Raw genomic sequence first — 17172 nt, forward strand, 5'->3', positions numbered from 1 at the left:
ACTAATGTAAGGGTGGGTTTTTAATTAAATAGGGCAAAAGTAAATTCTTTATTTTACTGCAGAAACTTTGGTTTGTAGGCAAGTGTTTTAAACCTGGTTACAATGTAACATCAATCGGATGTCTGTCTGTCTGTCAAGTCGATTTTGTCACAGCATCACGCAAAACTGACTGGATAGAATTTAATGACACGTTAAATCTGAGCCATAAGTGAAATCAAAATGTTGAGTAGAAGTGTCGGTATGAGCAGTTACTGTATGTACTAGATTACATCATAGCATTGAATGAACATATTCCTATTTTTCTCAAAGTGGGCGTGGCTATGCACATCACTTAACTCACCCAATCAAATCAACGCAATAGTTTACCGTAAAAATACACAGAGTGTGAGTTAGTCACAGAAACGACAGTGATGCACCGACAAACCGCCCAAATCCTCACAAAATACAAACGAAAGCTCGACACAGCATGGCTTTCCCCAAAAAAAGGCAAGTGCACTATGAAAACTGAACCTTCGAAGATGAATGGGCAGGAAAAAAAACTCTTCCAGCAGTGTTTTAGACTGATGGACCTGATGATCAGTAACTCACTGAACCAGTATTGTATAATGATCTTTTTAAAGAGAGAGATACGTCAAAGCTCTTATGTAAGTAATTTCAAAATCGGGCGTGTTCCAAATGCCATGAATGTAAATGTAGAACTGACTCAAGGTACTGACTCAAAGAGCTGACTCAGAGTGCTGACGCAAAGAGTCAACTAAAAGAATTGAATCTAAGAGTTGATTTAAAACGCCAACTTAAAGTCCTGACTCAAAGACCCAATCAAAAATTTGGTTGATTCATTCTAAATTTGGAGCTCTGACCGCTTTGATCTCCGTTTGTTTATGTGTGTATATAACAGCGCGTGATACAGACACAGGAAGCACCTTAACAGCTCAGTCTGAGACTCTACCTGTGGCTAAACATCATCCCTGGAGCCCGGAGTCCTAACGAGTGTTTTGTGCCCGACACATTAACATTTAATGCCATCTCTCCAAACAGTGCCATGAGCCGTCGCCTGCGCGTATCTGATATCGCTCATTAAAATTTAGCGGGCAGTGTGAACCCCTGAACCGATCACGTTCCACATCGAGACTTCACACACTCCGCCGTCTGTGTTTCTTCTTCGTCTTAAGTGTGTAAAGTATCGCAAAATCATCAGGAGCGATACAGCATGGGTTTGAGGATCACTCTTTATCTTCATCTGCTGTTCATAATCAGCAAAGCTGCTTCCAGAAAAGGTAGGATTTACCATATTTACTGTATTATGAGCAGATCTGGAACACACTGTGGCCCGTGAATGGATTTCTGTTTTATTTACCTGGATTTGAACAATTTGCGCTTAAAACTGAGCACGAGTTCGTCATGTGTCGATTATAATGAGTCCACTCTTTCCTTCATTTGTCTTAGGTGAATCGATTAGCATTACCGAAGAGCATGTTGTGTCTTTTTTGTGTCTTTTATTTGTAAATACAAATAGATCAACATTAATGAGCCTGTAACACCAAAAATTAAAAAGAATCATCTCGATAATGAATCATATGAATCGTATTTAAGTGATTCATAATAATGGTTGGGGAGGTGAGAGGTGTCAGGGTGAACAGACCGAAGTAGACAGAGTAATGGCACAAAGAATAAAAGAAACTAATGATTATAATAATTTATAATTAAAAATGAAAAAAAAAAACTTTGATAAAAGAGTCGACTCAAAGAGCTGATTCGACACATCGTTAGAAAAAGTGATTCTGCTTTAGGAAGGAGTCAGATGTGTTACATCTCAAGGTGTCAAGGATAATAACAACGGAGGATATACCGTATATTTACAGTAATATTGATAAAAATATTTGTTTTTTAGCTTAATTATGTTTTAAGCTTATATTTTGTCCAGGCAAAAGCATAACGCCGCAGAATTATTTAATCATAAACGTTTCTTAGAATTTTACAGACACTCTTTTAAAACTATAAATCTTAGCGAAGAAGCCTCTTATTTTTCTTTCAAACACACAACATTACCGTAAGTTCTGGACGAGCAGACCTACCGTAATGACACTAATTGATGATCCCACACTTTATAAAAAAAAAAAAGAAGGAGTAATGTGGGTTTATCATCTGTTTCTACGCAGGTGTAAAATGCGGAGGAATCCTCGCCCCTACCTCCAGCGGCAACATCTCCAGCCCGAATTTCCCAGGTCTTTACCCGTACAGCGTCGACTGCTCCTGGCTGATCGTGGTGTCCGAGGGTTCTTCCGTGCTCCTGACGTTCCACCACTTCGAGCTGGAGTACCACGCTGACTGCGCCTACGACTACATCAAAATCTACAATGGCGTCTCGGAGGATGAGGGGAACCTCCTGGGAAAGTTCTGCGGAGACGCCTCGCCTCCTCAGTTCAGCTCCTCGTGGAACATCATGTCGATTATCTTCCACTCTGACCGGCACGTGGCTCATTCGGGCTTCCTGGTGGGATACAGGAAAGGTAAATGGAACCTCAAGAATCATGACAGTTTGGCACTAACATCGTACATGTAATGATTCTCAAGTCTCCATGTTGTGCAGATACGTGTGGCGGCGTGTTGACGGGACTCTCGGGTGAGATTTCCAGCCCAGGGTATCCTCACGAGTACAGTAATAATGCCGAGTGCTCGTGGACGATTCACGTGTCCAACCGCAGCACCGTCACTCTGGTCTTCCTCGACTTCCAGCTGGAGAATAACGAAGGCTGTAACTTTGACTACATCGCACTGTTCGACGGTCCGACAGTGCAACACCGTCATATCGGGAACTACTGCGGGAACGAGCGGCCGCCAAACACCGTCTCCACGTCCAATCAGCTGCTGATCGTGTTTAAGTCAGACTTTAATATTGGAGGAAGAGGATTTAAGGCTCATTATTACTCGGGTAAGAACTCACTTAGTTTATAGGTATATAAAGATACGAACTGGTGGGCAATAAAATCACAATGCGGGTCAGTGCTGAGACACATGGTGCACATACAGTAGGTTGGTTACTTTCAACCTACAGGCCTCCAAACTTTATGTGGCCTTCAGATTAGCTCAAAAACAGAGCATAGAGAGCTTCATGGAGCAGGTTTCCATGGCCGAGCAGCTGCATCCAAGCCTTACATCACCAAGTACGATGCAAAGCATTCGATGCAGTGGGGTAACCAGACTCTAGAGCAGTGAAGACGTGTTCTCTGGAATGAGGAATCACATTTCTCTGTCTGACAATCCGATGGACGAGTCTGGGTCTGGAAGTTGCCAGGAGAACGGTACTTGTCTAACTGCATTGTGCCAAGTGTAAAGTTTGGTGAAGGGGGAGGGATTATGATGTGGGGTTGTTTTTCAGGAGTTGGGATCGACCCCTTAGTTCCAGTGAAAGGAACTCTTGATGCATCATCATACCAAGACATTTTAGACAAATTCATGCTCCCAACACTGTGGGAACAGTTTGGGGACGGCCCCTGCCTGTTCCAACATGACTGTGCACGAGTGCGTAAAGCAAGGTCCATTAAGACATGGATGAGTGAGTTTGGTGTGGAAGAACTTGACTGGCCTGACCAGAGTCCTGACCTCAACCAAATAGATTACGTTTGGGATGAATTAGAGCGGAGACTGCGAGCCACGCCTTCTCGTCCAACATCTGTGTCCGACCTCACAGATGCCCTTCTGGGAGAAAGGTCAAAAAAATTCCCATAAACCCACACACCTAAACCTTGCGGAAAGCCTTCACAGAAGAGCTGAAGCTGTTATAGCTGCAAAGAGGGCGGGGCCACATCATAACATCATATTAAACCCTATAGATTAAGAATTAAGGACGTTACTCAAGTTCATATGCATGTGAAGGCAGGCGAGCGAATATCTCTGGAAATATAGCTTTATAAGTAGGATAACAGTAGTATAATAGTAATTTTGCGAATATTATTTCACAAAATACACATCCAAACTTGATTTATTTGTCATAGAAAGTTTACCTCCATCTTAAAAGAAAGAAGTAGAATGAACTAAACCCTGTTTCGTGTCTTATCAGGTGAGTGCCAGCAGGTGCTGAAAGCCATCAGCGGGAACTTCAGCAGCCCCAGTTACCCCAACATCTACCCCAACAACATGAAGTGCCACTGGCGCGTGGTTTTGCCCCCGGGCTACAGGGTCAAACTCTTCTTCCCGGTCATGGATCTGGAGGATCAGAACAGCCTGACCGACGCCTGCGATTTTGACTCCGTCGCCGCGTACGATGGCGAGAGCGAGAGCGATGTCCTGCTGGGACGCTGGTGTGGCGCTGAACGGCCTCCACCCGTGACCTCCAGGGCAAACAAACTGCTGGTGGTCCTCAACACGGACCGGAACATTGCGTTCAGCGGTTTCTCGGCTTCCTACATGGGAGGTGAAGTTGAACAAACACTTAATACCGTGCACTTACTACCGTGTACCAGTCAAAGGTTTGGAAAGACCTTCTAATGTTCAATGTTTAGTGATTTATTTTCTACATTCTAGAGCAATACTGGAGATTTCAAAACTGTAAAATAACACAAAAGGCATTATGTAATTAAGTAACATAATAACAATAGTCAGATCTTATTTTAAGACATAAAGGGCGGCTGTTCTGGAACAGTTCTCGCAAGAACTGTATTGTGTTTGTAAAACCCATCAAGCTCCATGATGAAACTGTCTCTCATGAAGACCTTCCCAGGAAAACAAGACCAAAACTGAGCTCTGCTGCAGAGGAGAAGTTCATTTAGATACCAATTAACAACCAGCACCTCAGATTAGAGCCGTTATAAAGCTTCACAGAGCAGAAGTAGCAGATATACATCTCAATATCAACTGTTCAAAGGAGATTATTGTGTATTTTTTAGATAAACGGCTTCAGTGTAGCCGGAAATAAACATCAGGAACGTCCATGGAGTTAGAAGGGGCGTACAAACTTTTGACGGGTAGTGTACTTACAGAATATCACCACTTAGCCTAGCCTAGCTTAAACATGCTTGGAACAGTTACATTAGCCCACAGTTAAGCAAAATCATTTGACATTAGAAAATCATTCTACTTTAGAAAAGAACATTACGCACTTTACTGCCCTCCTAGTGGACAGTAGGGGTACTGCAGGTGGGCATGTGAGGTCATTTAAGTTTTCATTAATAAATTTTTTTGAACTAAGATTTTAAATATTTCTGATTTTGTATTTACATTCAAACCACATAACAAAGCCACTGGATTTAAACAACATTATGACAACATTTAAATAACTGTATATATCATTATCTCATATTGTGTGTTGATCAGAGTTGTGATTAAAGGTTTAAGTGAGACGCAGAAGACTTTCAAACTGAGTCGTCACCTTGTTAAGTTTGGGAATGACACGCTGTAGTGTATCAGTTGTTTACACCCACGATTATGTGACTGCTTTCATGTTTTTCTCTTTGCGTGTCAGTGGTTCCAGTAAACGTGAGCTGCACCAGAACCGAGTTTCAGATCCAGATCTCCCAGCAGGCTTTGCCCCAGCTGGACCGTGACAGCGTGTACCTGGGGAACCCGTCATGTTCGGCCCAGATGACGGCGTCGAACTACAAGATCCTGGCTCGCTTCGTCAACTGTGGAACTGCGAGTCAGGTAAAACTCCGAGGTCTTTGCTCCAGGTGCTAATTCACTTCAGGTTTTATTTCTGGTCATCATCAGGTTTGTTTAACATGTATGCAAGGAGTAAGGTTGCTAGTCGTTGATTAATTTCCTGTAACAGCATGACACAGTTTTTTTACAGAAACGTCACAACATCACGGTGCTGGTGAACACGCTCTATATCGACTTCTCGGACGGAAAGCAGCAGAGCGTTCAGGAGTACGAGGTGCGGTGTGACGCACAGAGGAAGGTGGCGCAGATCAGCATCATCTCGGCCGAGGATCGGATCCGGATGAACGAACTGGCCCGACTCGCCGAGGAGTCCAAGAGCCAGGAGAGCGCGCAGAGAGCCGAGCCTGAAGCTCACGAGACCAGCGACATCGTCTTCATCAGCGTCTGCGTGCTGGCTGTCATCCTCATGCTCATCGCCATCGTGTGGCTCGTGCTCCTCTAGAGACTCGAACAGATGCCTTCTGGTTTCAACGTTCGTAAATCTGACACTCAGAGAACCACAGGAGAGGGGGTTGTTGATGTGTTATCTGCACCATCAGCGCTGACGGTAGTGCAGGAGTATAATAATGCTCTCGTTTTATTGTTTCCATAGCAACAGCTCTTTCACATGGGATGGTATTGCGGGTGTTTGGCATAAACAAATTAGAAACGTACATAAACACCAAACTGGGGAGTTTAACAGAAGGAGTCTCCAGTATCAGAGACCTCAGGAGTTACTGTGTTTCTGCATCATTGGCTTCAGGAGAGAGAAAATCATCACATGAAAAAATTGCACTTTGATGTTTATTTAAAAAAAAAGGTCATAATAAAATAAAATCCATTCCATTTGGTCCTCATGGTCAGTTTGTGTCACGTGAGGTTACAGGACCGTTCGAGTCAAACCGGGACTTTTGATAACATATTGAAAGAATAAACTTACTTATTTCTCTATATAATCTCCTGCTATGCTCATGCACTTATCACAGCGTTTCGATACCATGAGGGGATCGAGGATCAAAGATCAGACTGCCTGCTTCATTCATGTCTGAAACGCCGGCTTCCCAGGAACCTCTTTAATGTTGTTTACAAACATTTGGAAATGGCAAACAGGTCACACAGACAGAAAGACTCTTATTGCTCCAAGTTCTTTAAAACATCCACATCATTCAAATGTTTTACAGTGGCTAAGAGTCTCATCACCGTACTGTGCTAGAAGTCTTTAGTAAACGTCAATCGCCTGGTCCCCGCCAGAAATTTTACCATCACATCAAGTCTCGGTTTGACTTGAACGGCTCTTTAAAAAAAAATTTTTAAATACACAGAGATTGCTTGCTTAAAAAAAAACACATTAAAAGCTGAGAAGCTGATAAAACTATAAATATAAAATCATACTACAGGTACATACAGAGAATTCATTTCAATTTCGAATAATACATTTCTACATTAAAGATATTTACTGTTTACAAAAAAATTAAAACATTTAAAAATACTAAATAGAGTCTTTTGAAGATGTTTCATCATCAGCGTCACTGTTTCTTCTTGTGGTCTCTGACGAACACGTTCACGCCGACCCTCCCATCCTTCACCTGCTCTCGGACGTCCGGTTTGTGTCTGAGAGCGAACACCAGCGCCCTCACGCTCCTCCTGTACGCTCCGCTGATCAGCCGCGAGCACTGATGAAACACCTCCCTCTCCACGTTATCCACCAGTGCAGAGTCAGCCTGGGAGCATTTCACATTTATTATTATATTATCATATTTATTGTATATTTTATTTAATAAAAGAGCTGATTTTGGGTGTGTAAGGAGAGCGGAGGAGTCACCTCTAAGCCCATACTGTCAGCGAGGAGTTTCCTGGCGTTACTCCTGAGCTCCTCGGTCTGTTTGTCACAGCGGACCTCAATAGACGGCTTGTTGGCGTTCTCCTCGATGAAGGTCCTCCAGTGTGTGTAGACCTGACGAGCCATGAACTTCACCTCAGCGTCCGGGTGACTCTTACGCAGCGTGTTCACTGTGTGACCTGCAGGGGGAGACAAGCATGCACATACTGTAATTACTTCATCTGTATTATATACAGTATACGCGATATACATGATATTTCTCTGAAATTCTGTATATATATATTATTCATGTAACATACAGGATAAAGATCTTAGTTTTATTTAGATATTATATTTTCTAAGAGAGAACCCAAGGCAAAAATATTCAGCTCTTCGATAAACGTCTCATTGTAACGAACACTGTTGACTGTTGAACCTTTTTACAGAATCGCACCGCAGTTACAAATGAGCTGATGTAGGTTTTAAAAAAGAAACATTTGTGGACAGTTTTGGATGGAGTTCATTAACAAAATGAAGACGATGAAGACATTTCTAGTTTTAAATGACGTTGATGGCGAAGTTTATATCTACTGTACACAGAAAAGAAGAGAGAAGGCATCTCGCATACACTCATCTCAAAGCCTTGACACCGATTCTCTACACTAATGTGGATTTACATCAATGTGGCATCAATCAAAAAATCTACTTGATGTGATTTATTAAATAAATATTGTGTAAATTTCCATAAGGTGTGATCAATACAGCTCTATTAACTCCGTGCCCGTGTTATAGATTCGAATAAGATGAAGATGACGAGGACTTCTCACCGATCCTAGTGGACTTGAGCACTTCTTTAGAAGGCACTTTCTTGTCCAGCTCCGTCAGAGCATTTAACATGTTTTCTTTGGTCTGACCGGGCAACTCGAGGATGGACTTGAACCTTTCGATGTCCTCGATCACCACCACCCTCTGTTCGTACACAAAACACACATTATTTAAACATAATTGGGATTAAGATGATAAACATTTGAATTAGAGGTTAACCATATTTATAAATTTTTTTAGAAACATTAATCAACTGTATAATTTGTGATCTGATCATATGTGAATTAGATTGAAAGATTTAAAACCCAACATTTATAAATGTTTATTATAAATCTAAATAAGTAAGTTTCAGATAATCTAACACTAAGAATACATGTTCGGTTATTTTAAAATGATGAATTAAAGAATTTTTTCATATAAAAAGTAAACATATACAGTAACTCAAGGATAGGAATCATCAGTCACCTCCTGATGCGATACCATCACGATACCTTGTTGCCGATTCGATTGAAATTGCTATTATATAAGTATCATGATTTTATAAACATTCTGATTCTATATCACATTTTTCCAGATTTTGCTACAATTTAAAACTTTAAATTATTAATTAAATACAGCCTGTTGCTTATAACATTAGTCTTCTCACCTAAAAAAACGTAGCATGTAAACAATACAAACTAACTTCAAATACAAGAGTTTAACATTTAACTGAGCAGTGCGTATCTCAGTCATCCGCCATAATTATTACTCCTAAACAAACTTAGTAAATAATTCACTCCGACCAAACATGGGATGAAAATGTGTAAATAGTTCAGAGTGCGTCACCTGTAGAATTATAAAGAAACAGCGATGTTTTACCTCCTCAGACACCTCCAAAGTCTCAAAACTCAAAACAGTGAGCGCACAGCTTCTAATGTATGTGATTTTTGACTTGTTGGTGCTCGCTGTGTTTTGAGACTGGTGTAAGTGTGTGTAATGAGTGAGTTTAAGACTAATTGCACCACTTGGAAGTTCCTGTGCTCGGTACAGAGTCGTTTATATCTAAGGCTGATCGGGTCCATCACCGGTCACGACCAATCAAACTGAAAACCAGACAATACTGGTCACTGTCTGATCGATCGGTTGATCTCTATTATAATCATTAAAATAATTTAAAAATTATAATAATAATGATAGATTTAATACCTGAATCACGACACAAAAAGAAATTCCCATTCATACTTAAATCGATTTTTCTTATCTCTAGTTACTCATATGATTTCTATTTTATTGTGAAAACCAATTAAACTATAAATATGATTATTGTCTGTTTACCTTCAAAGACTCAAGCGTTGCCTGTTTGTACACTTTCTCTTCTTGTTTTTGTCCTTTTCTTGCCTGATCATCTTTTGAAATACGGACCACAAATTTATCCATTTTTTAAAAAGGCTTGTAATGTTCAACCTTATATCTCTACTGAGGGCTCTTTAATTGTTCAACGCTAACAAACCGGAAGTACATCAGTTTACCGATTTTCTTCATAATTTCTGTGAATTTATTAACATTTTTAACTATTATTTTAAAAAAAACATACAGTTTCCAGAGTTTTACTGTGTAATTTAAACTAATTCTACATAACAGTAAAAGAAAAACAAGCACAGCTTGCTAGCTAGCGATAGCTACTTGCTCGGCTAGGCGCCATTACTATTCTAACCAGAAGCAAATTTCAAAATAAAAGTTGTTACGTTTAATACTCTAAAATATAACACGCTATTATATTCGCAGCATATTAATAAACATCAATAAACTAAACAATAAAAAAAAACAAGTACACAAACGCTGCCGGTTTAATATAGTATACTGTGTAATGAGACTTTTAATTTAAAAATATTTGATGGGCTCTAGAAAGTCACGTGATCACGCCAGTTTTCGCGCGAGTTTTTAGACGGATTAGCCGGTTAGCAAGCCGCGCTCCTTTTTTCTTCAGAGCTGTAAGTTTTTCGAGTCTTGTTTTACATTGAAGACACTTTTTTATGCAAGTTAATGAAGACTTGTTGTGGGTTGGGAGTGATTTCTGTGTTATAAATTGTATTTCATTGACTTTCAAAACTTAGAACTGGGCTAGCTGTTAGCTGTGTCTGGGCCTTGTCCGAATCGGCGCGAGACTCCCTTTGAACGCGCACCAGATAGGAAACAAGTTGACATCTACTGTACACTACCTAGGGAACTGTGGGTAGAATAAAGAGGCATTTGGACCACAGCCTGAGACAACGAGCGCTGATCCAGGCTGGAGTTGTATTAACTTTTTTTTTTTTCTTTCACAGGATATATTTGATTAATTTCATTTTCTTCTTTATATTTAGAGGTTTTTATCGTCATGGCGACGGTGGAGAGTGTTGCAGCGAGCAGCACACACAGTGCTGAGGATGTAAAACACTCTGAAAAAGAGACAAATAAAAGAAAAATTCCCAGTAAGTGCTCAGTGTTTAGATTTTATTATTTTTTTTACAGTAAAGGTGGTGTTGCTTGAGTACACTTACTTTGTGTGTGTGTGTGTGTGTGTTTCAGGAGATGTTGAGATGGATATTGAATACCTGTATGAAGTTGTCCCACAGCTCTCCAGAGTTTTCCGAATTACTGATAAAATTGGAGAAGGTTCCAGACTTTTGTTTGTTCATCACAATAATCAAAACAATTTCTACAGTTCGCAGTGTACAAACTGGTTTGAAGAGAAACCTTGAGAAAAACTGTAGGGCTGAAACAAACCCAACAATATGTATAAATAAGATATAAAACAATAACATATATAATTCATTTTATTAATTAAAAAATACATAGCAATTTGCTTTAGAGTGTGAAAATTCAGAAATTTTTTATTTTTAGAAAGAATAAAAAAGAAATGGATGATGATAGTAGTAATAATAATAATACAATAATTAAATTAATTTATTTGTATAGCGCTTTTAACAATGGTCTTTTTTTTTTTTCTTCTGTAAATTTCTTCTGTGCCAATAATCATTGTTAGAAAAGCTATACAAATAAAATAAATTTACTTATTAAAATTAAAATGATTTAATTCAGTGTTGGAAATAAAAAAAATAATATACAAATGATATGCAATGTAAAAATACACAAAGTATTTTTAAAAGGGAATGGAAGAAAATAATAATGACATTTTAACTTTGTATAGTGCTTTTAACAATGATTGTATTAATTTATTTACAATAAATAAATACATTGTAAATATAGCTCAGTGGTTAAGGCATTGGACTACGGTTCAGACGATCGCAGGTTTAAACCCCACAACCACTAGGTTGTCACTGTTGGGCTCTTGAGCAAGGCCCTTAACCCTCAACTGCTCAGATGTGTAATGACATAAAAATGTAAGTCGCTCTGGATAAGAGCGTCTGCCAAAATGCCTAAATGTAAATTTATTTATTTTTCCCGGTAAAGCTGCTTTCCGACAATGACCATTGGTAAATGCACTATACAATTAAATACATAACATAACTTAACAATAATAACATTTTACAATTTAATAACAATTTAATAATAATAATAATAATAATAGCTCAGCAATAAACAGTAACCAATATAAAAAGAGAAAATAAAACTGCTTCATCAGAAGAACAGAAGAATCTTAAAAAAAAACTAATAAGCAATCATTAGATATAAAAATATATTGAAGTATAAAAATAATGTAAAAGTTGTTAAATGACAGTTCATCTATGTTATTTATTTATGAAAGGAGTTTCCCTTTATTTTATTTAAAAAGTGCTTGGTATTTTGGGGGGAAAGAATTTCAAACTGCCATCTTTAATTTCTGGTAAATACATAACTTAGCTGTAGAATTTTTTTCTTTTCATTTTATTTGCAAGTGTTCAATGATTAACCAACACACTACTTTGTTTGTTCAGTTATATTTAAGTAAATGAATAGCATTTAACATTATCATAACATTGCAGGATAATTAATAATGATAAAGGAACATTTAAATATGTTTAATAATGCTGAACGTGTGTGTGTGACAGGTACCTTCAGCTCAGTGTATCTCGGTGAAGCCCAGAAGAGCGACGGTACAAGGGAGAAGTTTGCTCTGAAGCACCTGATCCCCACGAGTCACCCGGTGCGCATCGCTGCTGAGCTCCAGTGTCTCACCGTCGCTGGGTGAGAAACCTTTACGGAAAAAAAAACTGTGTTTCTGTGGTTTTAATTAGAAAACACTAATGTGTGAGTGTGTAACAGTGGTAAAGAGAACGTGATGGGAGTGACGTACTGCTTCAGGAAGGACCACCATGTGGTGATCGTCATGCCCTACGTGGAGCATCAGGCTTTTGTGGTAAAGGAAATTAATCTTGTGGCGCTCGCATGCTCTGGCTGTCTAAGTGTGACGAAGCATCAGATTAAGTGTGTGTGTGTGTGTGTGTGTTTTGGATGTAGGACATCGTAGAGACACTGAGTTTCGAGGAGGCGCGTCAGTACATGTATCATTTACTCAAAGCCTTGAAGCACATCCACGAGTTCGGGATCATCCACCGCGACATCAAGCCCACTAACTTCCTGTACAACCGTCGGGAGAAAAAGTATATGCCCCCTCCCCCCCTTTCATATTTAGCCATAATGTCAGAAATAAAACTCTGAAGCAATAGGTGTTTAAGGCGTGATGAATAAGCACACGTCCTCCTCATCCTCTGACCAATCAGAATCCAGAATTTAACAGCGTCCTGCTACAAAACCTTATTATAATAATAATAATAATAATTTTTGTACCTTGTGTGTGTTTTAGGTACGCGCTGGTAGATTTCGGCCTGGCTCAGGGAACACCAGACACACACATTGAGCTGCTAAAGGTGGTGAAATCTCAGAAAGCTCAGAAAGACTCACACGGGAAACAGGCGCTGGTTCCTTTACCCCCGAACACCAGGAGCTGCACACCGCACTCGTCCACTAAAGCGGCGGTGAAGAGACCGTCTCCACAATCGCGCACTAAACACACCAAGGTGTCTGTCTTTGTTTGTCTGGGGGCACTGGGGTCTTTCTGTTCTGTGTCACACACACATTGGCTCTTCTTCGTCACTGCTACATAAGGATTAATATTTTAAGTCACATCACCTGTATAATCATTTTCACCATTCTGGGGTGTGCCGTTATAATTAACGACAAACTGGTTGATTAACAGCAGCTTCAAAGAGTTTAATCCCTTTATTGACAGCATTATAGTAGATATTTAACAACAATTGCTTTTAAAATTCCATAAACAACTAGATGTTGTACCTTTTTTTTTTTTTTTTTGGTTATATGAGTGTGAGTCAGAAATTCTCTGCACTCCGGTTATATTAGACTCCTGTCTCATGTTACTTCAGTTTAAAAGTGGACGTTGCGCTTGTAATTTACTCATAAGTGACAGAATCTGGAACAGAAACATCAATTACCGACCGAGGAAAAAGTTCAAAGGTCGACCATCAGCTGGAAAATTTATTAACGCTTACAGTTTTATGGGATTCTCATCTTAAGGGCCAGAAGTATTGGAACATTATTAGGGAAAACAATCAACTGTGCTCGTTACAGTGAGCACTTATTGAAGAAAACAAAAATTAAAGATTGGAGTGTCAAATGTGTTGTAAAGATTTTTTGAATAAGGGAATACGAACGCTCGTCGACAGATGATGTATTTGTCTGAAAATCAATCCTACAACCAGAGTGCATATAATTTTTCACTCGACTTAGTAGTTCGACTGAAAGACAAGCAGATTTCTGTTTTTACATTTTTAAGTTGTTGTGTAAGTATCTCAGGGGGGAAATAATGAAGTTAGAGATTTGGCTCTGACCATTGAAGAGTGCTAACACTGGAGACTCCTCCCACAGATCGTAAAACAGAAATGATTTCTCATTGGAAGTTCTAATAAAAAAAAAAAAAAAACTAAAATTTGAAATTAAAGCTTCTGTTAGGGACAATTAATCAACCTGACCCCCCCTGTTATTACACTGTTCTGATCGTGATCAATCAGAGCCATCGTCTCACTTCTGTTTGTTTTATTTTTTTTAATTCCCTCTTCAGGAGCTGATGGGACTTTGTAAAACGCCCCGTTCCGTGTTCGGAGAGCGAAACCTCAACAGTATAACCCCTCAGACAGATCAAACCCAAGTGAGGATCCGTCCTTTTGATTTCGCTCGTTATTTAAATGCAAAGATTTAAAGGGCGATATGTTATCACTGTATGTTTGTTTCAGGGACATGGGATCAAACCTACAAAGACGGACGACATCATTGCACGCAAGTTTGTCTCCACGAAACGGCGCCCTCTTCCTGCACGGGCACTGGGGCCAACAAGCCAAAAGACAAAACCTGTGGCATTTAACCCGTCTCTCACCTGTAACTGCTACATGACCGACCGCGTCTGCAACATCTGTCTGTCCAGGTAAGGCCCACACCAGTGATGGACGTTTAAGCCACGCCCACTTTCAAGCTATTGATTTTAAATGAATTAAACAATTTGTGATCGTTTATGAACACTTAAAGGACAGTTGGCTGTCTGTAGGGGCCGCTGGAACATAATTTGAATAATTTTCAGTTTTTTTGCTGATCTTGATGAACTTTCTGCTCTACAGGAAGCAGCAGGTGGCACCGCGAGCAGGAACGCCAGGATTCAGGGCCCCTGAAGTTCTGACCAAGTGTCCTGATCAGGGAACTGGTGAGGAATTGTTCATGTTTGTGTGTGTGTGTGTGTGATTTCACTAGTGATTACTGCCATGAAACAAATTCCAACATTGCAACTACAGGATTTTTTTTCATCTAGCTATTACAGCTAAAACAGGACAGGAGCTAGCTAGCTTGTTCTGAACAACCTTGGCAAATATTTTTCTCCTAACACACAGGATGCTGTGCTGCCTGCTGATGTGTGAAAAAGTTTAAAGTGCACCATCTCTAGGATTGGAGAGCAACCTCAATATTTTATTTAATATATTGCACAAGCCTCAGTACCCGTCATTGTTTTTAGTTTTGTACAGTTTAAAACCGTGTTTAATCCCACATAGGCGCTTCACATTACGGCTTTAATTACCCTCAGTACAGTTTCGCAACATATGAGACAAACTGGTTTTAAAGTTTCAGCAGGAAGAATAAACATACAATTATCTGTCCATACATTTTTGAAGATAAATTTTTTAAAAGTTACAGACCTTTATGGTGCGTTCGTTACTGTTTGGTGAGGATTTGGGCGCTTTGTAAGGGCTTTAGTCATTTCTGTGTTATCACGTTGATTGGCTCAAGATTTTGGTTAGGCAAATACCGAAGGACTGGCAAATTCTGTCCAGACAGTGTTGCATGACGGAGGGACAAAATAGGCTAGACAGACATTTTTCCGAGGCTGGTTTTCGGATCCTCCAGTGTAAGTGTATGAAATGTAAAGATATCATTAAAAAAGCGAGTTCTGACCTGTGTCCAGCCAAAACCTTTCCTTTATTTATTTATAGAAAAATAAATTTGGCCTTTGAAAAAGCCTGTCTGTCCAAACTCTAAACACCTTCAGACTTTTATGAAGGTAAAGACACTAGTGGGCTGAGCCAAAAGTCACTTTGTGGCATTGTACGTTGTTATAAAAGTGTCGTACAAACAGTAAAAAAATATTGAAAACTATTTGAGAGGTGAGTGTTATTGAATAATATAAACGCAATAAAATTTAACCAAAAGTCCACGTTATATTCACAGCTTTTTAAATTGGTTGTTAATACGTTCATATGACTCAAAGATCCGAATTTTAAGTTTTTATTTTTCACCCAGACCCCTTTTTTTTTTTTTTTTTTTTTTTACTTTATTTTTCCATAGCTATCGACATGTGGTCGGCCGGCGTCATCCTTCTCTCCCTCCTGAGCGGCAGGTATCCGTTTTTCAAGGCCAACGACGACCTGATGGCCTTGACTCAGATCATGACTATCCGCGGCTCGAGAGAAACCATTCAGGCAGCTAAGAAATTTGGTACGTGTTCCAGCTTTAGTTTAACCCACAGTTTTAAGTTTATTTATTTTTTTAGCTGAAACCGTGATCTCTTGATTCAGGCAAGGCAGTGGTGTGTAGCCGTGAGCTTCCCCGACTCGATCTGAGGATCCTGTGCGAGACGCTGAGAGGAGTGCGGCCCTGCGGGGACGATTCGCTCCCACTGGAGTTCCGATCCTCACGTCATCCTGCTGACGGTAAAAAAGCGCCTCCTAGTGGCCGAGCGGAGAAACTGAGTAGCGCGGATACACGGGACGCCACGGAATTGCACGTGATGGGATGGGACCGAGTTCCTGATGAGGTTTATGACCTGCTGGACAAACTGTTAGATCTGAACCCAGAGACGAGAATCACCGCGGCAGCAGCGCTGCAGCACCCTGTGTTTAAAGATATCAGGGATTAATCAATGTTTTGTTTATGCTCGAGTTCTGTTTGTGTGACAACTGTTATATAAATATGAGGTGCCATAGTTTTGTATTATAGTGTACAATAAATATAAATGTATTTGGTGTGTATTTATTTGTTAGACATTTCATGAACATTTCGGTTCCAGTAGGTGCGTTACATTACGATAACATTTTTAATAAATGTTTTAAAAACCTCTCTGTTAATGTGTTTTGATATTTTTAAATACTAAATAGAAGGTGATTAATGATAGAGACTCATTAACACAATATGATTCTGAATCATTTACATCCGATTCAGTAACATTTTAATACACTGAGATTTACAATCACTTAAAAGGATTCCTAATAAATGATAGATTCTGTTTTTTTTCACGATGATATCCTTTCTTAGGTGATTTGCTACCAACTTTGCAGCTTTTCCAAATGATTCAGAATCGTTTTGAGATTATTCAGTACAAGTACATATAACTGATTAATGATTTGGTTTGGATCTGACTCCATTAGCACAGCAGG

At 39.5% G+C, this 17172-nt stretch overlaps 3 protein-coding genes across 4 annotated transcripts; 2 read left to right on the forward strand and 1 right to left on the reverse strand.

Moving 5' to 3' along the window:
* The first annotated feature begins 1210 nt into the window (after positions 1 to 1210).
* Positions 1211 to 6160, forward strand: cdcp2 (CUB domain containing protein 2). The gene is made up of 6 exons (XM_053487294.1): positions 1211 to 1277; positions 2160 to 2510; positions 2591 to 2932; positions 4061 to 4414; positions 5462 to 5640; positions 5789 to 6160. Exons 1-6 carry the CDS (start codon positions 1211 to 1213, stop codon positions 6098 to 6100), a joined length of 1605 nt encoding a protein of 534 aa, XP_053343269.1. The 3' UTR covers positions 6101 to 6160.
* Positions 6161 to 6438: 278 nt separating this feature from the next.
* On the reverse strand, positions 6439 to 9954 carry tceanc2 (transcription elongation factor A (SII) N-terminal and central domain containing 2). Its single transcript, XM_053487296.1, has 4 exons — positions 9596 to 9954; positions 8284 to 8425; positions 7460 to 7656; positions 6439 to 7358 (listed from the first exon to the last, which is right to left on the reverse strand). Exons 1-4 carry the CDS (start codon positions 9695 to 9697, stop codon positions 7164 to 7166), a joined length of 636 nt encoding a protein of 211 aa, XP_053343271.1. The 5' UTR covers positions 9698 to 9954; the 3' UTR covers positions 6439 to 7163.
* Positions 9955 to 10193: 239 nt separating this feature from the next.
* cdc7 (cell division cycle 7 homolog (S. cerevisiae)) lies at positions 10194 to 16756 on the forward strand. Of its 2 annotated transcripts, none has more exons than XM_053487024.1 (12): positions 10194 to 10251; positions 10624 to 10731; positions 10829 to 10915; positions 12292 to 12427; positions 12506 to 12599; positions 12701 to 12843; positions 13047 to 13260; positions 14319 to 14405; positions 14491 to 14678; positions 14869 to 14951; positions 16085 to 16234; positions 16315 to 16756. In XM_053487024.1, the coding sequence occupies exons 2-12, from the start codon at positions 10638 to 10640 to the stop codon at positions 16653 to 16655; spliced, it is 1617 nt and encodes a 538-aa protein (XP_053342999.1). In that variant the 5' UTR covers positions 10194 to 10251; positions 10624 to 10637; the 3' UTR covers positions 16656 to 16756. The 2 variants fall into 2 exon arrangements, with proteins under 2 accessions (XP_053342999.1, XP_053343000.1); XM_053487025.1 differs by having other exon boundaries at positions 13047 to 13110.
* Positions 16757 to 17172: the final 416 nt, after the last annotated feature.

Source organism: Clarias gariepinus, chromosome 25 (assembly GCF_024256425.1).
Source record: "Clarias gariepinus isolate MV-2021 ecotype Netherlands chromosome 25, CGAR_prim_01v2, whole genome shotgun sequence".
Classification (NCBI taxonomy): Eukaryota; Metazoa; Chordata; class Actinopteri; order Siluriformes; family Clariidae; genus Clarias; species Clarias gariepinus.

Coding starts and splice junctions, on each gene's coding strand:
- cdcp2 (XM_053487294.1), top strand. CDS start 1,211: ATGGGTTTGAGGATCACTCTTTATCTTCATCTGCTGTTCATAATCAGC. Junction 2,933..4,060: donor TAAGGCTCATTATTACTCGG/GTAAGAACTCAC, acceptor GTGTCTTATCAG/GTGAGTGCCAGCAGGTGCTG. Junction 5,641..5,788: donor ACTGTGGAACTGCGAGTCAG/GTAAAACTCCGA, acceptor GTTTTTTTACAG/AAACGTCACAACATCACGGT.
- tceanc2 (XM_053487296.1), bottom strand. CDS start 9,697: ATGGATAAATTTGTGGTCCGTATTTCAAAAGATGATCAGGCAAGAAAA. Junction 8,426..9,595: donor CAACGCTTGAGTCTTTGAAG/GTAAACAGACAA, acceptor GTGTACGAACAG/AGGGTGGTGGTGATCGAGGA. Junction 7,359..7,459: donor CTGACAGTATGGGCTTAGAG/GTGACTCCTCCG, acceptor AAATGCTCCCAG/GCTGACTCTGCACTGGTGGA.
- cdc7 (XM_053487024.1), top strand. CDS start 10,638: ATGGCGACGGTGGAGAGTGTTGCAGCGAGCAGCACACACAGTGCTGAG. Junction 12,428..12,505: donor CAGTGTCTCACCGTCGCTGG/GTGAGAAACCTT, acceptor AGTGTGTAACAG/TGGTAAAGAGAACGTGATGG. Junction 14,679..14,868: donor TGCAACATCTGTCTGTCCAG/GTAAGGCCCACA, acceptor TCTGCTCTACAG/GAAGCAGCAGGTGGCACCGC.